The sequence below is a fragment of the Ostrinia nubilalis genome, chromosome 8 (assembly GCF_963855985.1).
Source record: "Ostrinia nubilalis chromosome 8, ilOstNubi1.1, whole genome shotgun sequence".
Taxonomy (NCBI): domain Eukaryota; kingdom Metazoa; phylum Arthropoda; class Insecta; order Lepidoptera; family Crambidae; genus Ostrinia; species Ostrinia nubilalis.
In genome coordinates, this window is record NC_087095.1 from 6,711,396 (window position 1) to 6,733,049 (window position 21,654).

Genomic DNA, 21,654 nt, shown 5'->3' on the forward strand with positions numbered 1-21,654 from the left:
GTGCTTTACCTACTTGAATACAGAGATGTTCATTTGATCATTAGAGTACGTAAGTGAGAAAAAAAGATGTTTGACATCAAATGACAACAAATTGAATTTTTGTGATATGCATGACAATTCATGCATGTTAATATGGGCATGGCTGTCGTTAGCTCGATAGCCAAGTCACGTAGGTCTACGTGCCTTCGGGTGGGCAAACGACGCGATTCCATGCAAAAACGTTCCAACACATGAAAACGACGGTATTGGCGATTTGCGATATCAGCGCCATCTCAACATTTTTCCCAACAGCTACGTTAGCGGTTGGAACCGTTTGTTTAGTGGTTAGAAGATGGATCTTGAGATCCTGGGTTCGTTCTAAAATAAGACATACAAAATATTATTTTTGAATTTCTCAATTGGTTTTGTTAGATCGATCAAGTTCTTTCTACAACAGAAAGTTAATCTAAGACAATCTAAGTTATTTGAAGGACACGCTATGTTAGATGCATACACTTTGACATCAGATTTAGTTGTTGTTATCCTTATGACATTGCAAAGAGAAGGGGTTATAAGAAGCAAAATTAAGTAACTTACATCAGCACCACAAAATAATTTCATCGCAACGATCATCAGTGACAAATTACTTACATGTTTGGGGGCGTCCATAAATTACGTGAGACAATTTTGGCTATTTTTCAACCCCCCCGCCCCCCTTGGTGAGATTTGGTGAGATTTTGCCTGACCCCCTCCCCCACCCCCAAATCTCACGTGATATTAAAAAAAATCCGAAATTTAATAGTTTTGGAGTAATATAACTGAGAAACATTTTTTTTATGTGCTTTAACGTTGTCGCTAACGAGTGCATCAAAAAGATCTATAAAGTTGAAGATTTTAGTTCTTGAAAGTATCTGCTAGGGACGCTGTACAATCATCATACATTTAATGTATGTCATTTTTTACGCAGTCGCTAGCGACACTAAGCCCACTGACTACGAATAGATCCAGAAAAACATGTGTAGTGACAGCGGTTAGTACTAGGGTCATATTGTTTTTTTACAGAAGTACCTACCTAGTCTAATTGTTCCTTTCTACAAAATCACTAATAATCTAGCAAAATCGATTTTGATAAAAAAAGAACTTGTTTTATAATTTTGTTAATTTCGTCATTTATTCTGCATTTTAGTATTGACACATGCAGACGGAAGCATTTTTAGTTTTATTTGTTTAGACTGTATAGAATAAAATGACATTATCATCATACAAATATCATTTTTTAGTCCTGACAAGGAACCCATAAAGTTTCGATATGTCTGGCTGTCTCTCTGTCCGAGGTTTTGCTTGGAAACTATTGGCACTAGGGAGCTGTAATTTAATTAAAAAGTAAAGGATAATGACCAAAAATGTATGGAGTGTGGTCCAAATGTCCACCACTAACGCTACCTATGTAGTAAAATAGTCTTCTAAATACTGATTCATTATAACCAAACCGCAATCAAAAATATGCTGTCAGTAAAAAGTTATGACTGAATGAAAAGTCTGTTTTTTACCTTTTCATCCGAAAAATGTTTTGTTTTTGATATCATTCTATCCATTGCACATTTTGGACTAATCTACGCATGTTATGTAATGTCGCATGTGGCGCGGGGCTATAGATGAATTTTATTAAATATTATACTAGCTGTGCCTACGACTTTGTACGCGTGAAAATTGTTTGAATAATATTTCCCATTTTTACAACATTTGTCTTTACTGTTCCGCCCCTATTGGTTGTAGGGTGATGTTATTTATTCTAAACCCATCCTTGATAAATGGGCTATCTATAACAAAAAGAATTTTTCAAATCGGACCAGTAGTTCCTGAGATTAGCGCTAACTACTACAACTTTTCAAACAGTCATAACTTTTTACTGACAGCTTATTTTTTTTTCGTCCCATACTGAAAGTTAATCTCTATTTAATGGACTATAAGCCAATACAGGTCTCATTGGTGGTGGACATTTGGACCACTTTTGGTCATTGTCCTTTGTAAAAATTTAAAGTGCCAATTTTTGTCCGAGTAGGGCGTCCCCCCCGCTAAAAACTAAACTGTTGGCTTGATAAATCTGGAAAAAATCAAGATTATAGTGCTTTTTATGAACTTTTGAGGAAAACTATAGCGGTTAAGATAGATCAGTTAGTTCAAGAGTAATAGTGGTTTTACTCATGTAGAAGAAAATATTAAAAGTGACTTTAGATGAAGTAATTGCTTACTTCTGAAATATATTGTGATAACGACGGACAACTACGGAAACCTACACTGCGCGTGGCACGACACGCACTTGGCCAATTTTTTTACTTAAGATTTAACCCAGTTTTCTGGCAAACTATTTCTCTATTTCTTGTGGAAAAAAATACGTGATATTTCCCGAGACCCCCCCTCTCCCCCACGTGAGATTTAGTGAGGTTTTTGTTGACCCCCTCCCTCCCCTAAAAGCCTCACGTAATTTATGGACGCCCCCTTTTAAAAAAATACACTATGCTCACGCGCGTTCTAAGAATACAGACTATTCATTCATGTATAATTGATTTTATAAGAGCGTTTTATTTTCCTCACCTTGTTCAGTGTCACGGAACTGTAGTTGCAATAAAAAATGTCTCGGTAGCCTTTTAAAGATGCATAGGGTTGTTAACGGTATATCAGACCTGCCATGTCGACCGTGCAACCCTTTGAGCTGCCGCGTTACATGCCTTAGAAACATCGTCGGATTTCCTATCCCGGATAGGTGCATAAGACGGCATATCAAGCTAGATAATGACATCTTATGTAGTTCTAATAAGTGCGATTTTTCAACTAAAAATGTGTGCTTAAAAGAAACTCCCACTTTTTAACTGCACCGGCCCACGGAACTTCCGCCATCCAAACTTCACGGGAAAAGACTTAATCAACTTTGAGCAACCGTAAAATTAAAATATGGCCGTAACAATTTAACACTTTCAATGTTTCAGCCGAAATTAACACCATAACCGAATCGTAATATCCATAACTTCAAATATAACTTGTTCCCGACAACGACCAAAGGGATAAACCTGGTCCCTTAATAGCGGCCCTTCAGGAAATCACTAGATGAAACGTTCGAAGCAATAAAATACCAAAGTCTTGGAAAATGTGACTATTGACCGCTGAAATCTGAAAGGGCCTTTATTGCTCCAACCTTTAGGTCCAAAATAGGGTCTTGCGAAACACATTGGACCGCTTTTGCGGTCATGGGGTAAGGGTCAATTTAATTAATTACACAAACCGCGACATGCACCCTATTAAGCCTTTGTTACGGAGTATTATTTTACTTTCTCTCACTACGTATTTATCGTTATTGCGATTTTACGATCTGGACGATATTTATGGGGGTAGCCATGGGCTGTGGAAATGTATCACTATTACATAACATGCATTTTTGGGCCAGACTTTTACTATTCTCCTTGCCAGAATATTACAAACAGCGTCAAGTTTCATAGAACTTTTGAAAAAGTATGTCGAGGATCCTCGCTTTTTTGCGTCATGGAATCTCAAAATGTTTCATTATGGAAATCCTTGAAGAAGATCTATGTCCAGCAGTGGACAACTTTTGTTTGAAAAGCAAATAAACTGGTACTTAAATAACGAACTGCCAATTTACACAACGAACTTTTCTAACAAACTTTTTCAACCCTGTTACTCCGAAAAATGTATCGCTGCAAGTGAAATATTTTTCAGTGACATCGACGCCATGCTATAATACCTCAAACGAATATGTTCATTCCATTTGCAACTAAAGACCGTTCATATTTGTGTGCAAAAGCTATTCTCGGGGCGAATCGAGCCGCATATTTTTCGTAGCAAAATATTTCTTTTAAAAAATAAATTCTCCCGACAAGGAGTGTGAAATTGCATAGGTACTTTGTGAATTCATGATTCCGAACGAGATAGCGAAAATTCTTTCACTTTATTTCTTTTTATGTTGATAATTCTGTTTTTTCGCTGACACAAGAAAACGAAATGTGTCTGGTAAATGTAATCAGCGTGGAACGAAGGTCGATTGATACTTGCTGTCGTTATGAATTACTGATTTTCTCTATGAACGCCGGTCTTTAGATAATTTCATCCAGGGCAAAGATGAAATTTGATTGATTATGTAAGTTTAGTTGCCAAAGGCTACATTGATAAGGTGAATTGTAATAATTCAACATTTCTTTGGAAATGGAACCATAAATTACTGTTTCTAAAACACCTAGTAATTTAGAATGCAAAGACAAAAAGGGAGGTTTATAAGGGGCTTTATACTCTATCGGGTTATCAAATTAAATCAAAAATATTTTGACACTCATGACGCCAAAAAAGACGTTTTTCATTATTTAGTGCTGGAGTATTTTTATGTGGGAATAATTATTATGTTAAAATAGAATAAAGAACGTCGCGTTAAAATATTTTGAGCAAAACAAATGACTGCGTAAACACATCGGGGCGTTTGTCAATTTAGCATAACCGCTCTATCCGCGAATTGGGCCAATTACACGCTTCCTATTACGTCAGTCGAATCCGGTGCACTTTTATCGTGCGTAATGTGCCTTATAAATAGAGTTCGATTATCCAAACGTGCGTGAGTCAGAGCTGCTATTACTAGCGTCTTTGTACTGACACTTGAACTGACGCGGGGCTATTTGCGTCTGAAATAATGTAGTCTTCGGACACCGAGATGAAGGGTATTGTGTATTGAGGTGTCACTGCCGAGATGGACGGGCCGATAATAATATTACGTAATGATACTGTGCGTTAGCTGGACCTATGTAAGGTTTTGATGGTCAGATTGTGTTTTGATGGCGATGAAGGGCTTCAGGCTTAAATGGACTGTTAGATGGAATAATAGAATTCTAGATGTTTCATTATTATCTGAAACCATGTTAAGCTGCTTAGGTCTACGAGATATCAGATTTCAGATCATGCGAGAAAAAAGCTCATGTGAAAATCCACAGGGATCTTAAAACACATTTTACCTATTAAAGCAATTTAATTTTTAGATATTAATATTAAAGCCCTTTTAAATTGGTCGATCAACTGTGTAAATATAACTTAAGACACTAGTTGAAAAAGAGTGGAAAGTTATGAGCAGTCGGCAGTGATTGTATTAAATTTTAATCACAGAGAACCAACAATTGTGTAAATAAAAGCAACAAAGCTCTTTCATTTTCAAAAGTTAATAGATTGTCAACAACGAAGCGCCTTTTGCTTCGTTAACTCAAAAGCTGTTTCCATAACTTTTTAAAATTCCCCAGCGTATCGATCGATTGCTACATTGAATTTGATGCATTCATGACCAGCTCGAATGCCTGCACTGGCATCAAAGGGAGAGGTCGCTGTGTGTGACATGACATATCACAGGGGTTCGATTCAGGTGTCACTCGCACGCTTCCGTGCGATATTGACGGCTGCGTTGCTTATCGCGTTCGAAAGGCTCCAGTTTCTACGGAAAGTCGGAAAATGATACTGTACGATGCCTTAGCGTAAAATTTTAACTCTTTTAGTTTTAACGAAGTGAGTTATTGCTTGAAATGTTGAGATATCTTGTATTGAAAATTCTGAGAGAAAGTAGCTGCTGTAACATTTTTATTAGAGGTTTCCTAATTTTCCAACACTTGTAGTATCTGTCTAAATTAAGTTGAATAATTACCATATAGTAACTTCAGTAATATTATATTGATTATTTTCTTGGTTAACATTTACAAATCCTTTCCAGGTAAACTTTAAATTTTTCAGTCATTCCAATTTAGTCTCATAACAGCCAACTTTGTACCTATCTCGTAGGTAGAAATGGAATTAAGGTTTCTCTTTTAATAAAGGTGTGAAAGGCGACCTTTTATTCTAATTTGTGATCTATAGAAGGTCCAGGGTAAATGAAAAGGTCCGTATTTGCTGACACGAATGTAAATATTACGAGATGCGTGCTGTTTGGGGACGGCTCGTGAAACCGCAGGCTCGAATTATACTTTTCGATCGGTTGTATATTACCCACGTGTTATAAAGCAACAGCATAGTAACTATAGCCACCTAGGAACCTCGATTATAGCAAATTGGGAGATACTATACGTTGATGTTTAGTGAGTTTGTAGGCAATTATTCATATGAGCAGTCGCAATCGCATAAATCTAATCTAATTTGAGCGTTCTGAAAAAAATATTTAGTGTATAGTGTAGTAGGTACTACAGGACGATCAGATGAAAATCGCGGGAAGCACCTATATGCGGGCGGTTCAAAACCGATCGATGTAGAGATCTTGAGAGAGGCCTTTGTCCAGCAGTGGAAGTCATTTGGCTAAAATATATTCATTCTTTTTGTTTGTTGAACGCTTGAGTCAAGTCTGATTTTACAATAAAAGTGGCCTCAAATCACCATTGCCTAGATGAACTAATTTGGGCCGTAACTGGCCATGATGATTCTAATAACATTATAAATGAAGAGGTTGCTCATTATTAGGCAGGTCAGTGTAAATTGAAGAGTGATTCAGTTACCGCAGCCTTGGTGTTGCGCGTCATACTCTGAAATATCTGCACATGATCTCATGGGTTAGGCCGGGAGTTCACGGTGCGGTTTTTAGATTTTCATAAGAAGGCCAGGTGAAGCAGAAAACTTTGAACCTCGTGAAATCAATGGTTTATGATTTGGTTCAGGATTTGGCACGTACAACGATACGTTTATAAGTGCCTAATCCATATACAATAAAATAAATGTAACCTTTATGGGTCTAGGTATTCACATACCTTTTATCTTTTGGGTCCCGACAGAGCGGTATGAGACAAACAAAATTAATTAGGTATAAACATTTGAACTTATCATAGTAAATCTTTCCCGTAGAAACATTTAATTTGTATTCATGTTTTTCTTTCGTTTACTAGCGATGTATCGCACATCATTGCGCCCATTGGGCCTTTCACTAAGAATAATATCCTCTCATGAAAATAAAGCAATTTCCAAATCTTTAGTACTTACCTTTACACTCTATTTATAGCGACAAACAAACACTATTGTTAGTAGCCTATTAAACCTTGAGCCTTTCAAATAGAAAATACATCTTTCATTCGGAAATAAATCATTTTACGAGCACCCTGATGTCCCTTCGCGTTATTTATGCTCTTTCTACGCAGCTTTATGGGGTATTTAAACGGACACAGGGCCGTTCATAAAACTAAATTTATATTAACCACCCAGGTTGATATTAATGAGGCTAATTAGTTTGGATAACTCATTTTTGATGGCATTGATAAGATAATGGTCATCTTGATGTATTTTCGTCGGAAAGATTTAAATTAACAGATCTTTGTTAAAAACATTATTATTCTTTAAACACCGAAGATTTTTCGGTAATAGAAGCAAGCCGAAATATTTAATCTTGTCATAATTCATTGCTTATTCAATAATGTTAATTTTCTGAAATAATAATGATATTTAAGACTGCCAAGTGAGCTAGCAACTCTATATTCTATTTTACAGTTATTTTAATGTATAGTAGTCCACTACTACACATTTAAAATTACTGTAAAACGTAGCATAACCTACGTGGACGCTATAATGTTTCACTGAGGCAGGCTCAAAATTTTATGCAAATAATTTAATCAAATTTTCATTTTGTTTCAGGATATCCAAATACTCAAAACCAGAACACGACTGAACATTGTGATATTAGAAATGGTGGTCTTCCAATTTAATTATATTATGGCATGAATGTAGAAAGCCAGTGAGATAATGAAGACAATGTACCAGGGCGGCATGGAGTGAAGAAAATGTCGGCGAAAGAGGTTGAGCTGACGGGCGGCGCTCCGTGGGGCTTCCGGATGCATGGAGGGGCAGACCACAACCAGCCTCTTAGGATATCCAGGGTATGTTGTAAAGTATTTTTTAATTTCAACTTTCTTCCCGGCGGAAACTATTTGAAATAAACAACTTAGTCAGAATTTTTCATGAAGACAGTTTTTCTTTTTATTCTACGAGTAGGTATGTCATACATAGCATGAGAGAAAAGGCTCTAAGTAAGGTATTTGTCATAGCAAAATGACTCTTATTGAATATTGACAAGTTATTTCTGAACACCGCTTTAGCGATTTGTTCCATAAATGCGATAGAATTCTTAGAAAAACAAGACATTTGATTAAATGATACCATATAAAAATCTAATATTGATGTCGATGTATTATTGCTTGGAAATTATTCCAGATTCAATAAACAAGTTTAACAACTTTCAACCCATAATCTGTCAATATAGACTTTGGTAAATGCATTAATAAGATGTCTCTACAATGAATATTGAATGCTCAGAGTGATTTTAGAATTATTTCATTATTAGTTCCAAGAAAAAGCTATGACTTAGGACATATAAAATTCTATGATAATTCCATGGAATTATTTGTTTGCAAAATCGCCGGGTTTTACTGGTACAGCCTAAGCTTTTGTTTTGTTTTCAGTAGGACGGGTAAAGACAGAAAGCAGTTCAGATTACGCAATTAAATTTGTCCATTGTAGAAAAACGTCTGTTTTCTCTTTGGAGCAGTTTGTTTGCCCGGGTCAGGATTATTTGCCCGGGCGATTGTATTGTAGAGGCAGGTAAAGAGTTTACTGTTGTAGTAGAATGCAGGTAATGATGGCGCTGGCGTGGTGAACTTTCAGTTGAGGGTATTTATGTCAAGATCCATAATTAGTCCACGCTGTTTGTCTGGTAGACTCTACAGAGTTTGTCTGAGTGAGTTATAGAAAGCTTTTAGGTACTTTACGTGATAGGGTACTCCTTACAAACTTTCAACTCCTATTCTCACCCTATAGCATTTATTATTGTCACAAAACTTATTTTGATACTAAACGTAACAGATTTGAAGAAATTAATACTACCCATTAGGTTCAGTCTGCGACTTCGCCCGCTTGGGTGTCGCTTATGATGATCTCCTAGATCCTAATCTATACCAAAATTAATTAAAAATCTCAGTCGTGTAGGCATGAATACGTGACACTCAATTACAGTATTTATGATGAAAAAGATATGGATTGTATCAGTTAATAAAACAATATTCTCTCCCAACAGCGGTTCAGCGATTCTGTCGAGCGAGCACTTGATGTGAGTACGATTGTACCGTGTTTGTTCCTTAAACAATAATCAATCATTCTTATTCCGACGAGAAAGAGTCTGCTTTATGAAATTTTCTTTCCACTTGTTTACCCACCTACTTACAAATTCATTCCTTTATCGTCTCGAAAGAAAATTGCTTTGAATACGCTTAAGTTTAATTGACATCTAACTGAAATAAATTGATACGAAGGTAATTTTTAAGTATCAATTTATTTGGTACAGTGTTATTAAATGTTAACCAAATTGCACGATGTTTGTTTCATAACCATTAGTGTAATTAACACATAATAGCCTTCGGTAGTTAACGTAAATTAAACGTAGTTTGTCATCAACGGATGATGCGACTATTTTTCGATATATTAACAAACCCCAAAATGTACTCGTATTCGATTTTATAACACTGGTCTGGGTAGGTAGGTACCTATTCCACTTAAGAGTTTGAATTCTAAATTAACTATTTTTTGTAAAAGCAAACTGTATTAATTAAAAAGCTGTATATTTCTTAATATTTGTTACTTTTCATAAAAAGTAACTTGGAAACACTCTTGGGAAAATAAGTTTAGTTTATCCGCGCGCCGACCTCCGTAAATCAATTTTGGATATTAAGTCATTGAACGCCGAGACGCTAGACACAATGGAAATTGTATTGTTCGAGGCTCACCGGCACGGTAATACTATCATACAGTATTGTAACTTCATATAAACGGACGAAACGCGAGCTTTCCTTCGAAATTCAAATCTCGGTATGCGCTCGACATGCAAAAGTCGGGGGTGTCGCGAATGTGCCACAGTAATAAACGGACGATGTGTTGTTTTTTAAACAGTAAGCGCTCTTTTTTTATAAAAATAATTACAAGTACCTATTTATACAGGGTGTTAGGTAAATGGGTTTATAAGCCGACACTAGCCCATGTTAACATTTAAATGGTATGGTGAAGTCAGTGATATCATCATTTTATTTTTTGAATTTTCAAACAAAATAAAATTTATAAAATCAGATAGGTATGAAAATAAAATTATTAAAATGATGATATAATTTTTCTGACATCACCATACCATTTATATGCACATGTTAACATGGGCTAGTGTCGGCTTGTAAACCCAATTACCTAACAGCCTGTATAATAATAATCAAGCATTTTGTATGCCTCAGTCGAGGCGCATACATTTTACGGTCGCAAATTTATAAGATTTGTTACTAAATCTTAACACAATATATTTTTTTAAATTAAATCTACTAATCACAAAACAACGTGCATTTTTATCCTATTTCATTCACAAAGTATTTCGTTTGTCAAAATAAAATAAAAAATTACATTCACAAAACTATATAAAAATTCTTAGTAGGCAGATGTAATGAAAATAGGGTCTGTAGGTGGGCAGCCCTATCGCATGTTGTCATACCGTGACGTTCCGCGCGGCTGTTGACATTTATTTAAAAAATATGGTCGAGTTGGAATACTGTATAGATAATATTACCGTGTCACCGGTGAGCCGCGTGGCGTCCAACGTGTTAATTTACTGTAATATCTAAAATAGTTACCTCACTCGTTTGTGCTACAACATAGCATTAACCAACTCCATACTCTATATCATAATGTTCCACTAAAATCTTCATAACCGTTCCAAGATAATTTAATGCGATTGTGCCAAAAAAATGGTCCGGCCGAGTACTCGTAATCGAGGGCTCTTATTGGAACAAAACCCCCTTTAGCGCCATTTTCACGGTGCCTTACCATTGCCCACTGTTGACAGACGCTCGATCCCTTTTAATGTTACAAGATATCCGAGCTCTCAATGAGGATCAATGTCCGTAGGATCAATATACTTTGCTAGTAGAATTAATAGCGCCCATTTACTTTCATAGAACTGACAGATATGTATTTTACTAGTATTCAGTATTTGCAAACGTCTTAAAAGATTAGTTTGATCCAGCTTAAAAGATTATAATGGCATGGCAGTATAATTATTACAAAGGGATAGTAAATGTCAAAATAAGATCACTGAAAGAATTAAATAAAAATAAATCAGAACATTTAAATAACAGTTTAGTCAGGTTATAATATGAAATACTTTAACAAATAAATACCTAAATCTACGAGTATCCATTCCATCAGAAGAGAGTCAAAACACAAAAAAATAAATGAATGAGAATAAAAAGAATGTCATTTAGGTACCTACAATGATCCGAAAAATATTGCAACCAAAGATATTGTCAAACCCGCAACCGTCTCCGGCAATATTATATTCGTTTAATTATTTAGGTCTCGCATTGCCAGTGACATACTTTCAAGTTTCAACCAAATTCGGTCTAAAATATACAAACACAAAAATGTTTAATACAAATTTTATTGCCCTGCAACCGTAATTAAAGATATAAGTGCGGAACAGAATTTTCATTGTTCGGCATCTTTTATTACATTTCTACCTTTACTTAAGAATTTTTAAGGAAGTCTCTTTTATTTCTATAAGTGACATTAAACCAGGAGAGGGAAATATCTCTTGGAAGGAAATTATACTTCGTATCTCTCCCGAAGATGATTACGTTTTACATGCAGCAGTACCTGGAATGATGCCGTCCTTATCACACTTTTAGAGAATATTTATTTAAAAATATAAGTTTTAAATATAATAAAGTACGTGTTTTGACTCCTCAGCACCGTAGTACATTCCGCGGTCCGCCATATTTCTTGTCATTACTTGTGTTGGTGTTCGTCCGACTCACACGTACCTTTTCAATAAAAATAACTTAGCGTAAAAATGGGTAAAAGGAAACGATCAAGTAATGGTGATAATAGTGATATGGTGAAAAGTTTGTTAAGAAACCTCGTATGTACATAGACAACGACAAATTATAGTTTCATCTGATGATAATGAACCAGAAAAAACATCGTTGTCTCCATCGTGCAGTCACTGCAGATTTGCAGACATACATACATACATACATATTTAAAACATTCTGGTAAGTTGTGAATCGTGTATTTTGAAATTGTTATGAAATAATGTGAATAATTTCTATTTTTTGTATTAAAAATGAATATTTTCAACAACCCTCCGTGGTAATACTTTGTGTCCCGACTTAATCGTGTGTGGATACTAAACTACACGTACAAAAATCGTGTTATACAAAATACATAAACATCCCGACGTAAATCGTGTGTGGATGATTTATTGCTTATCCCGGCGTACCTATATCGTGTGTGGAAGTGTGGATACTAAACTACACGTACAAAAATCGTGTTATACAAAATACATAAACATCCCGACGTAAATCGTGTGTGGATGATTTATTGCTTATCCCGGCGTATATCGTGTGTGGATACTAAACTACACGTACAAAAATCGTGTTTTACAAAATACATAAACATCTCGACGTATATCGTGTGTGGATGCTTTATTGCCTTTGAGCGTATTAATTATCCCGGCATATATCGTGTGTGGATAAGACATTTTTAAACTGATTGCATTTTGCTTTGATTATTTTCCTAACGTATTATCATATAACGTGGGTAGACGTATCAACACGTCGTAAAATAGTATAACATAATTATAAATATAATAATATACAATATACATGGGGTATTTATAATTTGTTACCCTATCAAATACAAAAATCTTTATTGTGAACCATTACTAAAATAGCATACAATAATTACCTACATCAGACGAAAATACCGGGTATTTTTCAAGACAAAGCCTTTTAAAGACTTTCACAAGGATCTAGCAACAGGTTGGAAAATATTGATTAATGGATTACCTACCTACAAATAAAAAAGACTTGATGAAACATTATTTACTTGCTAAAAATTGCGCATAATAATTACTTCAACAAAGGCAGCAATACAACTGAACATCTGATTCTGCTTCTGTTTGCTGTACGCATCCTTATTGCAACTGATTTCACCGAGCCTTCAATATGATTTGATGACCTAGCTATGTCACAAATGGAATAATATTCCGTAAGGAATTATAAAAACCTTGAGCGATGCTGGCGGTTACTTTGTGACACTCATTAGAGAATCACTGTCAAGAAGATACGCTATCACAAATTCCATTCGTTCGTTCGTTCGTTTCAGCCAAATGACGTCCACTGCTGGACAAAGGCCTCCCCCAAGGTTTTCCACAATGAACGGTCCACAAATTCCATTAGCAAGCAAAAAAAGAGATATCATAAAAGATTTATCAAAACGAATCTCTTGTTTGGTTCAGATTTATCAGACCACTCGAAATCATCTATGACTAATATAATTCAGTAATACCAGCCCAGCACGTCTACAACTCATCAGACTTTAAACGCAAGGGGGGCATTGTGAGCGGCAGCCGCTGAGCAGTGAGTGAACCCCGGCCAGCCCAGCAGCCGCCGGCTCCGCCGCCGCCGCCTGCGTCTCCGGTTAACCCGAGACCCAACTATCATCAACCGAATCGGAGATGATAATTTTATTCAGCAGATAGGCACCAAGGTGCTAGTAACTGGTAGACTTAAATACTACTAAAATAAATGGCTTACCTAACATAACAAAATTAAATGATACTACTATTTTGTCCTGGATCAGGGTTATGAAATTCCATTTTAAACTTAACCATGCCAAGTTGGAGTACCCCAATGTAGGTCACATACTACACCTGAGGGGAGTAGTAGGTATATTCGACAACTGTACAAAAGCCAAATTGTAGACATAGATTTATTCTAAATTTAAAGGAATTAAATAAATTCATTAATATGAACTATTTTAAAATGCAATACTACCACTGACTTTACATAATTAATTATATAACAATACATTTTATTATGTGAAAACCTTAGATTTGAAAGACTCCTATCTTTTATTACCAATTGCTGAAAATGGATGAATTTGGCTTCGTTTGTCATGGAACTCCAAGCACTTTAATATTCAGTTGTTTGAATTTCTTCGTGATCGATCGTTTTTGTCTTACATCCGCATGGTGCCTTTTGTATTTACAAAATTATTAAAAGCAGTTTTACACTTTTTGCAATCACTCGGCCATCTATCTGTACCAATACCTGTTACCAATTTTTATGTATTGGAACGGTCAGAAAGCTGGAATAATATTCAAACAACGGGAGATTTATAAGAGCAACTAGGGTAGGAGGACAAAAGATTTTTTATCTAATCAAAATAATAATGTTACCTACATTTCTAAAATTTACATTTAATACGATAGAAATTAATTTAACTTAACAAAAGTGCAAGACACTAGTAATGCTAAAAACTACGAAAAATATCATTCCAGTAATTTGCTTCATTCTTGGGGTTATTGACCTCAGCGTGCCCCGCCGTTAAAATTACGGCTGGATGTACACGAAGTTACCGGGAAAAACATCTTGGCACTCAATTACTCAAATAACTACAATAAACATTATAATGCATCTGCCAAGTATTTAAAACATAATTTAGCATAGTGGAGACTGGAGAGATTACATTGACACAGCACATCATGTACCTACCCTGCAATCAAATGATTTGTTTCGATGCCTCAACCACTGGTCAACCTCAACCGCAATCGCGCATCGTGTAACAGCCATCGGAAATTGGTCCCAGTTACAGTTACTTTTACATTTAAATACCCTGGAATTGCTCGCTGCACTCTATGATCTTGAAACATTTGCATCTCACCTACTTATTAAGAATAGACAATACAACGGTTATTGCCAAATAAAAAAAGGGGTAGTATACAGCACACTTTAAATAATACTGTTCGAGAGTTATGGAATTGGTGTGGTTGGGTGTGAAAACGCGGTCACAGATTTCGAATCTCGTCAATCAAATATAGACACGTACTATGAATTTAGCAGACTACGCATTTACAGAAATTACATTACCTTTTGGTATTCCAGAATTCGTCTTATTTGCAAGTACATTTACTATTCAAAATCACCAATGTTCTACGAATGCATCTTGGGAGTTAGACCCTATTTCCGAAGTTATTGATACTTTCACATTTAATGTAACTTTGTAAAGTTTTATACAAAAAAAAAAAAAAAAAAAAAAAAAAAAAAAAAAAAAAAAAAAAAAAAAATGGCGCTAAGGGCATAGTAGTAGTACCATTCTGACCTACTACCGTGGTACCTATTGTGGTCAAAGCTCCTCGTTTCAAAAGTCATACGTTTCGAACCTAACAAAAATCTGTTGTGTTCGCCCTTCAGAGTTGATCATCCTCTCCATGCGGATTTAACCCTGATGGTCGGCAACTTATCAGGCAATCGCAGTTGAGGCGAGGCGCACCTACTAATTCTCTGGATATGTTAATGACATCTTTCTCACATAGTACATACTAATATTATACAATATACCTACTTCAGGTCTAAAATCATGGTTGTAATTCCAATTCAGCTCATTTATTGGAATACTCAACGGACAAATTAAATTATTCGTGTTAGTTACAGTACAGTACTCTCAATGGTTACCGTTTGACTTTATCTATACTGTTATATCAGGATATTACTACTAATGACTGTATTAAACGTTTTCTCAAAAGCGTGTTTCGCCTCAGACCGCCTAAATATGACACTTGGTATTAAATTATCATTTCCCTGAAAAAATTTACAGTTAAGTGTATACCTCTTCTAGTTCTGGTTTCAGCACAGATAATGAATACTCCGAGTTTATCTAATAATATTACTAATAATATTTTATTGTGTCCAGACTAAATATAAATTAAAGTAGGTAGATGAATTTGATGAAAACATTAAAACCGGACTCGATTAATTTTATCAACCATTTATTATTGTACCTATATATTACCGTACATTATGGACAACCTTGTACTATGCCCAGCCTCAACACTTAAATCTTACATTGACAGGACTATTGGTATACGCACAGATGATAATCTTTTTGTCAGTTACCAAAAACCACTTAAAAAGTGGTAACTCAGTGGAACTTCAAATTTGATAATATCGATTTTTATAGCGCTCATAATACCCGCCATACGGGCTACGTCTGCGTCCACCGGGCTGGCGTTAATTTATTAATAATAATTTAAAATTTGTAAGTCATTCGTAAGGCTTGCAAGCTGGTGGACCGAATCTTGTCAAGTAGGCATTTCTTAAATATTAGACTAGAAACTTACTTAATTTAACTTTTTGTGTGATTGTGATTTTGTTAACTGTTCGTTTCAAAACCATCATTAATATTACGAAAGTAAACAATGTTTTGTTTATTTACTAAAATACCTTGAACAAGTTAATAGTTTCTACGGTTGTAATTTTTTCGATGCTCTAAACATCTGCATGTAAAACGTAATCATCTTCGGGAGAGATACGAAGTATAATTAAGAATCAAACGAACTTACCTGTGATGTTTGATATCTAATTATACGAGTGTCTTGACCGAAGATGATTACAGTCCCACCTCACCCGAGAATAATTACCCTTAACCGATCGAAAAAATTTGCTCTAAAATAATGACAAGAAATATGGCGGACCGCGGAATGTACTACGGTGCTGAGGAGTCAAAACACGTACTTTATTATATTTAAAACTTATATTTTTAAATAAATATTCTCTAAAAGTGTGATAAGGACGGCATCATTCCAGGTACTGCTGCATGTAAAACGTAATCATCTTCGGTCAAGACACTCGTATAATTAGATATCAAACATCACAGGTAAGTTCGTTTGATTCTTAAATATGAGGGTACACTGGAAAATAATCTTTATTTACACAAATTGATGTTTTTAGTTGATTGTGGTGAAAGTTTCAATTACGAGTTAAAGGAATCGGTTAGCATTTACCTAATCAAATCAAATCAAATCAAATCAAAATCATTTATTTACATACAGACACGGTACATTTGCTGGTAAAAAATAAAATAGATCCACATGTCTCGCCATGGTATGGCATGTAAAAATAATAAGTAGGGTAATTATATAATATTATTATAACGTTATGAAATTTAATAACTCAATTTTATCATAGTCATATTATAATGTCATAACACATTTATTAAAGTAGTCAATTATTATGGTCATATTAAACATTGCTATCATTATTTTATTACAGTCATATTTTAAATTTATTATTATTTTATAGTAATATTATTAAGGTAAATCGAATCATTTCATTAGTTCCTTAACATCGTAAAAATTATTATCTAAAAGCCATTCGTACAATTTATTTTTAAATAATATTGGTCCTAATGTTTTTATATTTTCTGGTATTTTATTGTAAATTTTTATGCACATATTTAAACAACTTTTCATGTAAAGTGCAGTCCTAGGAGAAAAATGCAACACAAGTCGATCGGGATTTTTCTTGTTTCCATGATAGACATCACGAGCTTTATAAAAAAGACCAATATTATTTTTTACAAATTTGCAAATTTCGAATATGTAAAGGCCTGGCAATGTTAATAGCTTGAGTTCTTTGAAGAGCGGTTTGCATGTTTGGTAGGGTGGTATACCAAATATTGCACGAACACATTTCTTTTGTGCAACAAATGCCCTATGTATATCTACACTATTTCCCCATAGAATCAACCCGTAGCGCAATATAGAAGTGACATATGCATGATAGGCGGTAAGTATCGTACTACGATCTGTTATGTGGCGTAGTCTTTTTAGAACGTACACGAATCGATGAACCCTGTCACATACTGATTCAACTTGTAATTTCCAATTCATACTCTCATCTACATTTATCCCCAGGAATTTAACTGTGTTAGCTTGATTTATGCATGTGTCTTTATATGAAATATTTAAATTACATTGTCTTAAATTATTAAATTGAATAAAATTGGTCTTGGTTAAATTAATTTTAAGATTATTATTGTCAAGCCATTCAATAATGTTAGCTAGTGTATTATTAATTTCAGTTTCGTGCTTCGTCAAACCATCTTTGGAGTCATTTGTCACAATAATAGAAATATCATCTGCGAATAATATAGACCTATGTCGTGTAACGTTTATTATGTCATTTATATAAATAATAAATAAAAGAGGCCCAAGCACACTTCCTTGTGGCACTCCGAATCTGTTTACTATATATCTTGAGTTATATGATCTCATTAAATTGTCTTTATCGGTTTTTGTTATAATAACAGACTGATATCTATTTTTAAGGTATGACTCAAACCATTGGAGAGGTAGTCCTCTAACACCTATACCCTCTAATTTCCGAAGCAGGATGCTATGATTAACCGAATCAAATGCCTTTGACATATCCAAAAACAAAACTGTTGTAAGCATTTTTAAGTCCACCCTAGTTACAACTTCTTGAAATAATGCGAACATGGCTAGTGTAGTTGATTTTTGTTTTTGGAATCCGTATTGGTTTTTATTGATTAGGTTGAGATCTGTACAATAACTCATCAATCTGTCAAACATACACTTTTCAAAGATCTTGGAAAAAATTGGTATCAGAGTTATAGGTCTGTAATTGGCTATGTCATTCCTGGAACCTTTTTTATGTATTGGCTTTACAATAGAGTATTTTAGTCGTTGAGGATATTCACCTCTTTCAAAAGATAAGTTTACCAGGTAAGTCAAGATAGGAGTTAGTTCGTCAATACATGTTTTTATTACCTCTGTACAAATTTCATCAGGTCCTTCAGATTTTGTATTATTTAAAGTGAGTATTTGTCTCCTTAGTTCATCATTAGTCACAGGTCTTAGATACATAGAACCACCCAAGACACTAAAACTAGTTTCCTGATAAACATTTGATTTATTTGTTTGTAAATTCGATGTGTCAATGAAATGCCTATTAAATTCTTCAGCTATACACATCGGTTCGTAAATTTTTTCATTGTTAATAGAAATGTTGTCAATATCTTTGTTACAGTCATGGCTATCTCTATTTTTTATAACTTGCCAGGCGGCTTTAGTTTTATTTTTACTGCTATTTATAAAATTACCATTCTTATTTTTTTGGGCTTGACTAATGCATTTTTTAAGTAATACCTACTTTCTATAACCTACTTTAATTTTACGTATAACCTACTTTCTTTTTTAGGAAAATTTTCCTTTTTCAGCCCGTATCTTTTCCTGTCTGGGAAATATAGGGAAGCCTTCGACCCACAATTGGGGATCAAAGCTCGGATAATTCTAGGCCAGGCTGAGTCGGAGGGCAGGCATCATTACGCACCTCGCTTTGTCGCCTGCTGGTGCGTGAGTGACGCACGAAGACAACTTAGGCTTTTAGATTCTTTATCTTGGGGTTAGTGCAACGATTTCTGCTAGTTATCTGACGTACGCGATTTTATGTGTAACAAGTAATAGTTGCTAGTTACCAGCAGGGTTCGAGGATATATATCAAGGGATATATATGTTGCAGACGCTTTGGACAGTAACGAGTGTTGCATTGGAGTATTCCTTGACTTGGCTAAGGCCTTTGATACGGTGTCTACACCAATTTTGCTGCGGAAGCTCGATTGTCTGGGGATAAGAGGTGTTGCCCAATGCTGGTTCCGTAGTTATTTAGAAAACCGCAGCCAGTGCACTCGAGTGGGGTTGGTGACTAGCGACCACGAGCCCGTGAACTTTGGAGTGCCACAAGGTAGCATCTTGGGTCCCACGCTGTTCCTCATTTACATGAGTAACATTTTCGAACTGCAAATAGTAAAATCAGATATTATCTGTTATGCAGATGACACGGTTATCCTTTTTAAAGGCCCGTCGTGGGAAGAGGTCTACAGAAGAGCTGAACAGGGCATGGAGACTGTCATCGAGTGGTTGGAAAATAATCTACTGACGCTAAATAAAACAAAAACCAAGTACTTAGCATTTCATAAAACCCGTGCATCCCAACCATCACCTCAATATAGACTTGCCCTACACAGTTGCAAAAGGTCAATGATAACTCCCGCAAGTTGCAATTGCCATTCTATCGAACGTTTGGGGCACATCAAATATCTGGGTGTAACAATTGATGAGAACCTATCGTATAAACAACATATTTCCAGCTTGTCAGCACGCATTCGTAGAACGATATTTGTAATGAAATCATTAAGACACTCAGCCCCAGTGCAAACGCTATTACTGGTATATAAATCCTTGTGCCAGTCACTTATAATGTACTGTATTAGAGTTTGGGGAGGTGCAACAAAATCTGCATTTATTGAACTTGAAAGGGCACAACGTGCAGTCCTTAAAGTAATGCTGCGCAAAACATTTAGGTTCAGCACTGACAATCTTTACAGGGAATGTAACGTTCTACGCGTCAGACAACTTTACATTCTAAGAGCTGCAACCGCGACACACAGTATCGCTCTAAAATCGCCAGACTACGAACAAATGTTGAAGAGACGTGTTTATAAATATCCCGTTCCAACAGTTCAAACCTCCTTCGCAAAACGTCAACCGCAGAATCTCTTACCCCGGATATATAATGCCATCTGTCGAAAAGTAAATATAAAGGGATCTACTACGTATGAGGCCAAACGTTTGATTGAAACTTGGTTAAAAACACAAGATTATGCTGAGACCGAAGATATTCTAACCTAATCCTCCTTTGACACGCACACATACCCATACACACCACACACGCACACGTACAGGCACACACACACGCGCGCGCGCACACACACACACACACTCACACACACACACACACACACACACACACACACACACACACACACACACACACACACACACACACGCACGCACACACACACACACACACACGCACACGCACACGCACACACCTTCCTATTACAAACTTTAATTAAGATTTTTAATTGAAACCGTACATTCCAATTTTGTAAAAATGTAAAAAATTCTAAATTTCAATTTCCTATAATGTAATTGTTATCAAAATAGTATTTGATTGACTGTTTAATATTACCTTACATATCATTTTGCCACTAGCTTAAAAGTAAAACTGTTTGTCCGACTGCTACTGTAATTTACTTTTAGAGTTGTGTTATTATTTGGCAGCTGCGATACAAGCGTGAGCTTAGTGCAGAAGCCGCTGAAAATGTTAAGTCTGTACTACTTAATAGAAATAAAGCTATTATTTATTTATATTTATTATTTATTTATATCAAGATATATATCGGATATATATCCGATATATATCAAGCCGGTTTTGATGATATATATCAACTTTTAAAATTCGTTACTGTATTTGTACTTTTTGACATACGATTTTTATTTTTTTAGTTGATTTTGCCCTATTTAAAAGAATATTTTATGTTTTTGCTTTATTTGTCTGATTTTAAGTTCAAAAACATTAAAAACATGTTTATGTAACACATATGCAATAGTATTCATGAATAATACAATAAAATAATACTATGGCTTTCATACAAAATTGATATATATCAAAGTTGATATATATCGGATATATATCATAAATATCCGATATTTTGATATTTATAATAAATATCGGATATTTTCGAACCCTGGTTACCAGTGACTTTTTTTTCCAGAAATTCTATTCGAGACTTGTGAAACTGGTCTGATAATGGTTTCGTCATCAGTTCAGTTTCGAACTTCTTCAATTTCCTTTTCTCGCTGCTTGTAAAGGATATACTTAATTAATAATTACGAGTACGTAGATCTAGCTATAGGTACCTACTTCTGCCCAT

General features: G+C 35.1%; 1 protein-coding gene across 2 annotated transcripts in view; it reads left to right on the top strand.

Moving 5' to 3' along the window:
- Positions 1-21,654, top strand: part of LOC135073839 (sorbin and SH3 domain-containing protein 1) — a 186,913-nt gene that overhangs the window by 19,570 nt on the left and 145,689 nt on the right. Inside the window, exons 2-3 of one of the 2 annotated variants that reach the window (XM_063968052.1) lie at positions 7,624-7,865; positions 9,059-9,091. In XM_063968052.1, the coding sequence (XP_063824122.1) occupies positions 7,770-7,865; positions 9,059-9,091 (129 nt within the window). In that variant the 5' untranslated portion in view covers positions 7,624-7,769. The remainder of the gene's footprint in view (positions 1-7,623; positions 7,866-9,058; positions 9,092-21,654) is intronic. The other variant, XM_063968054.1, reaches the window with a different exon arrangement.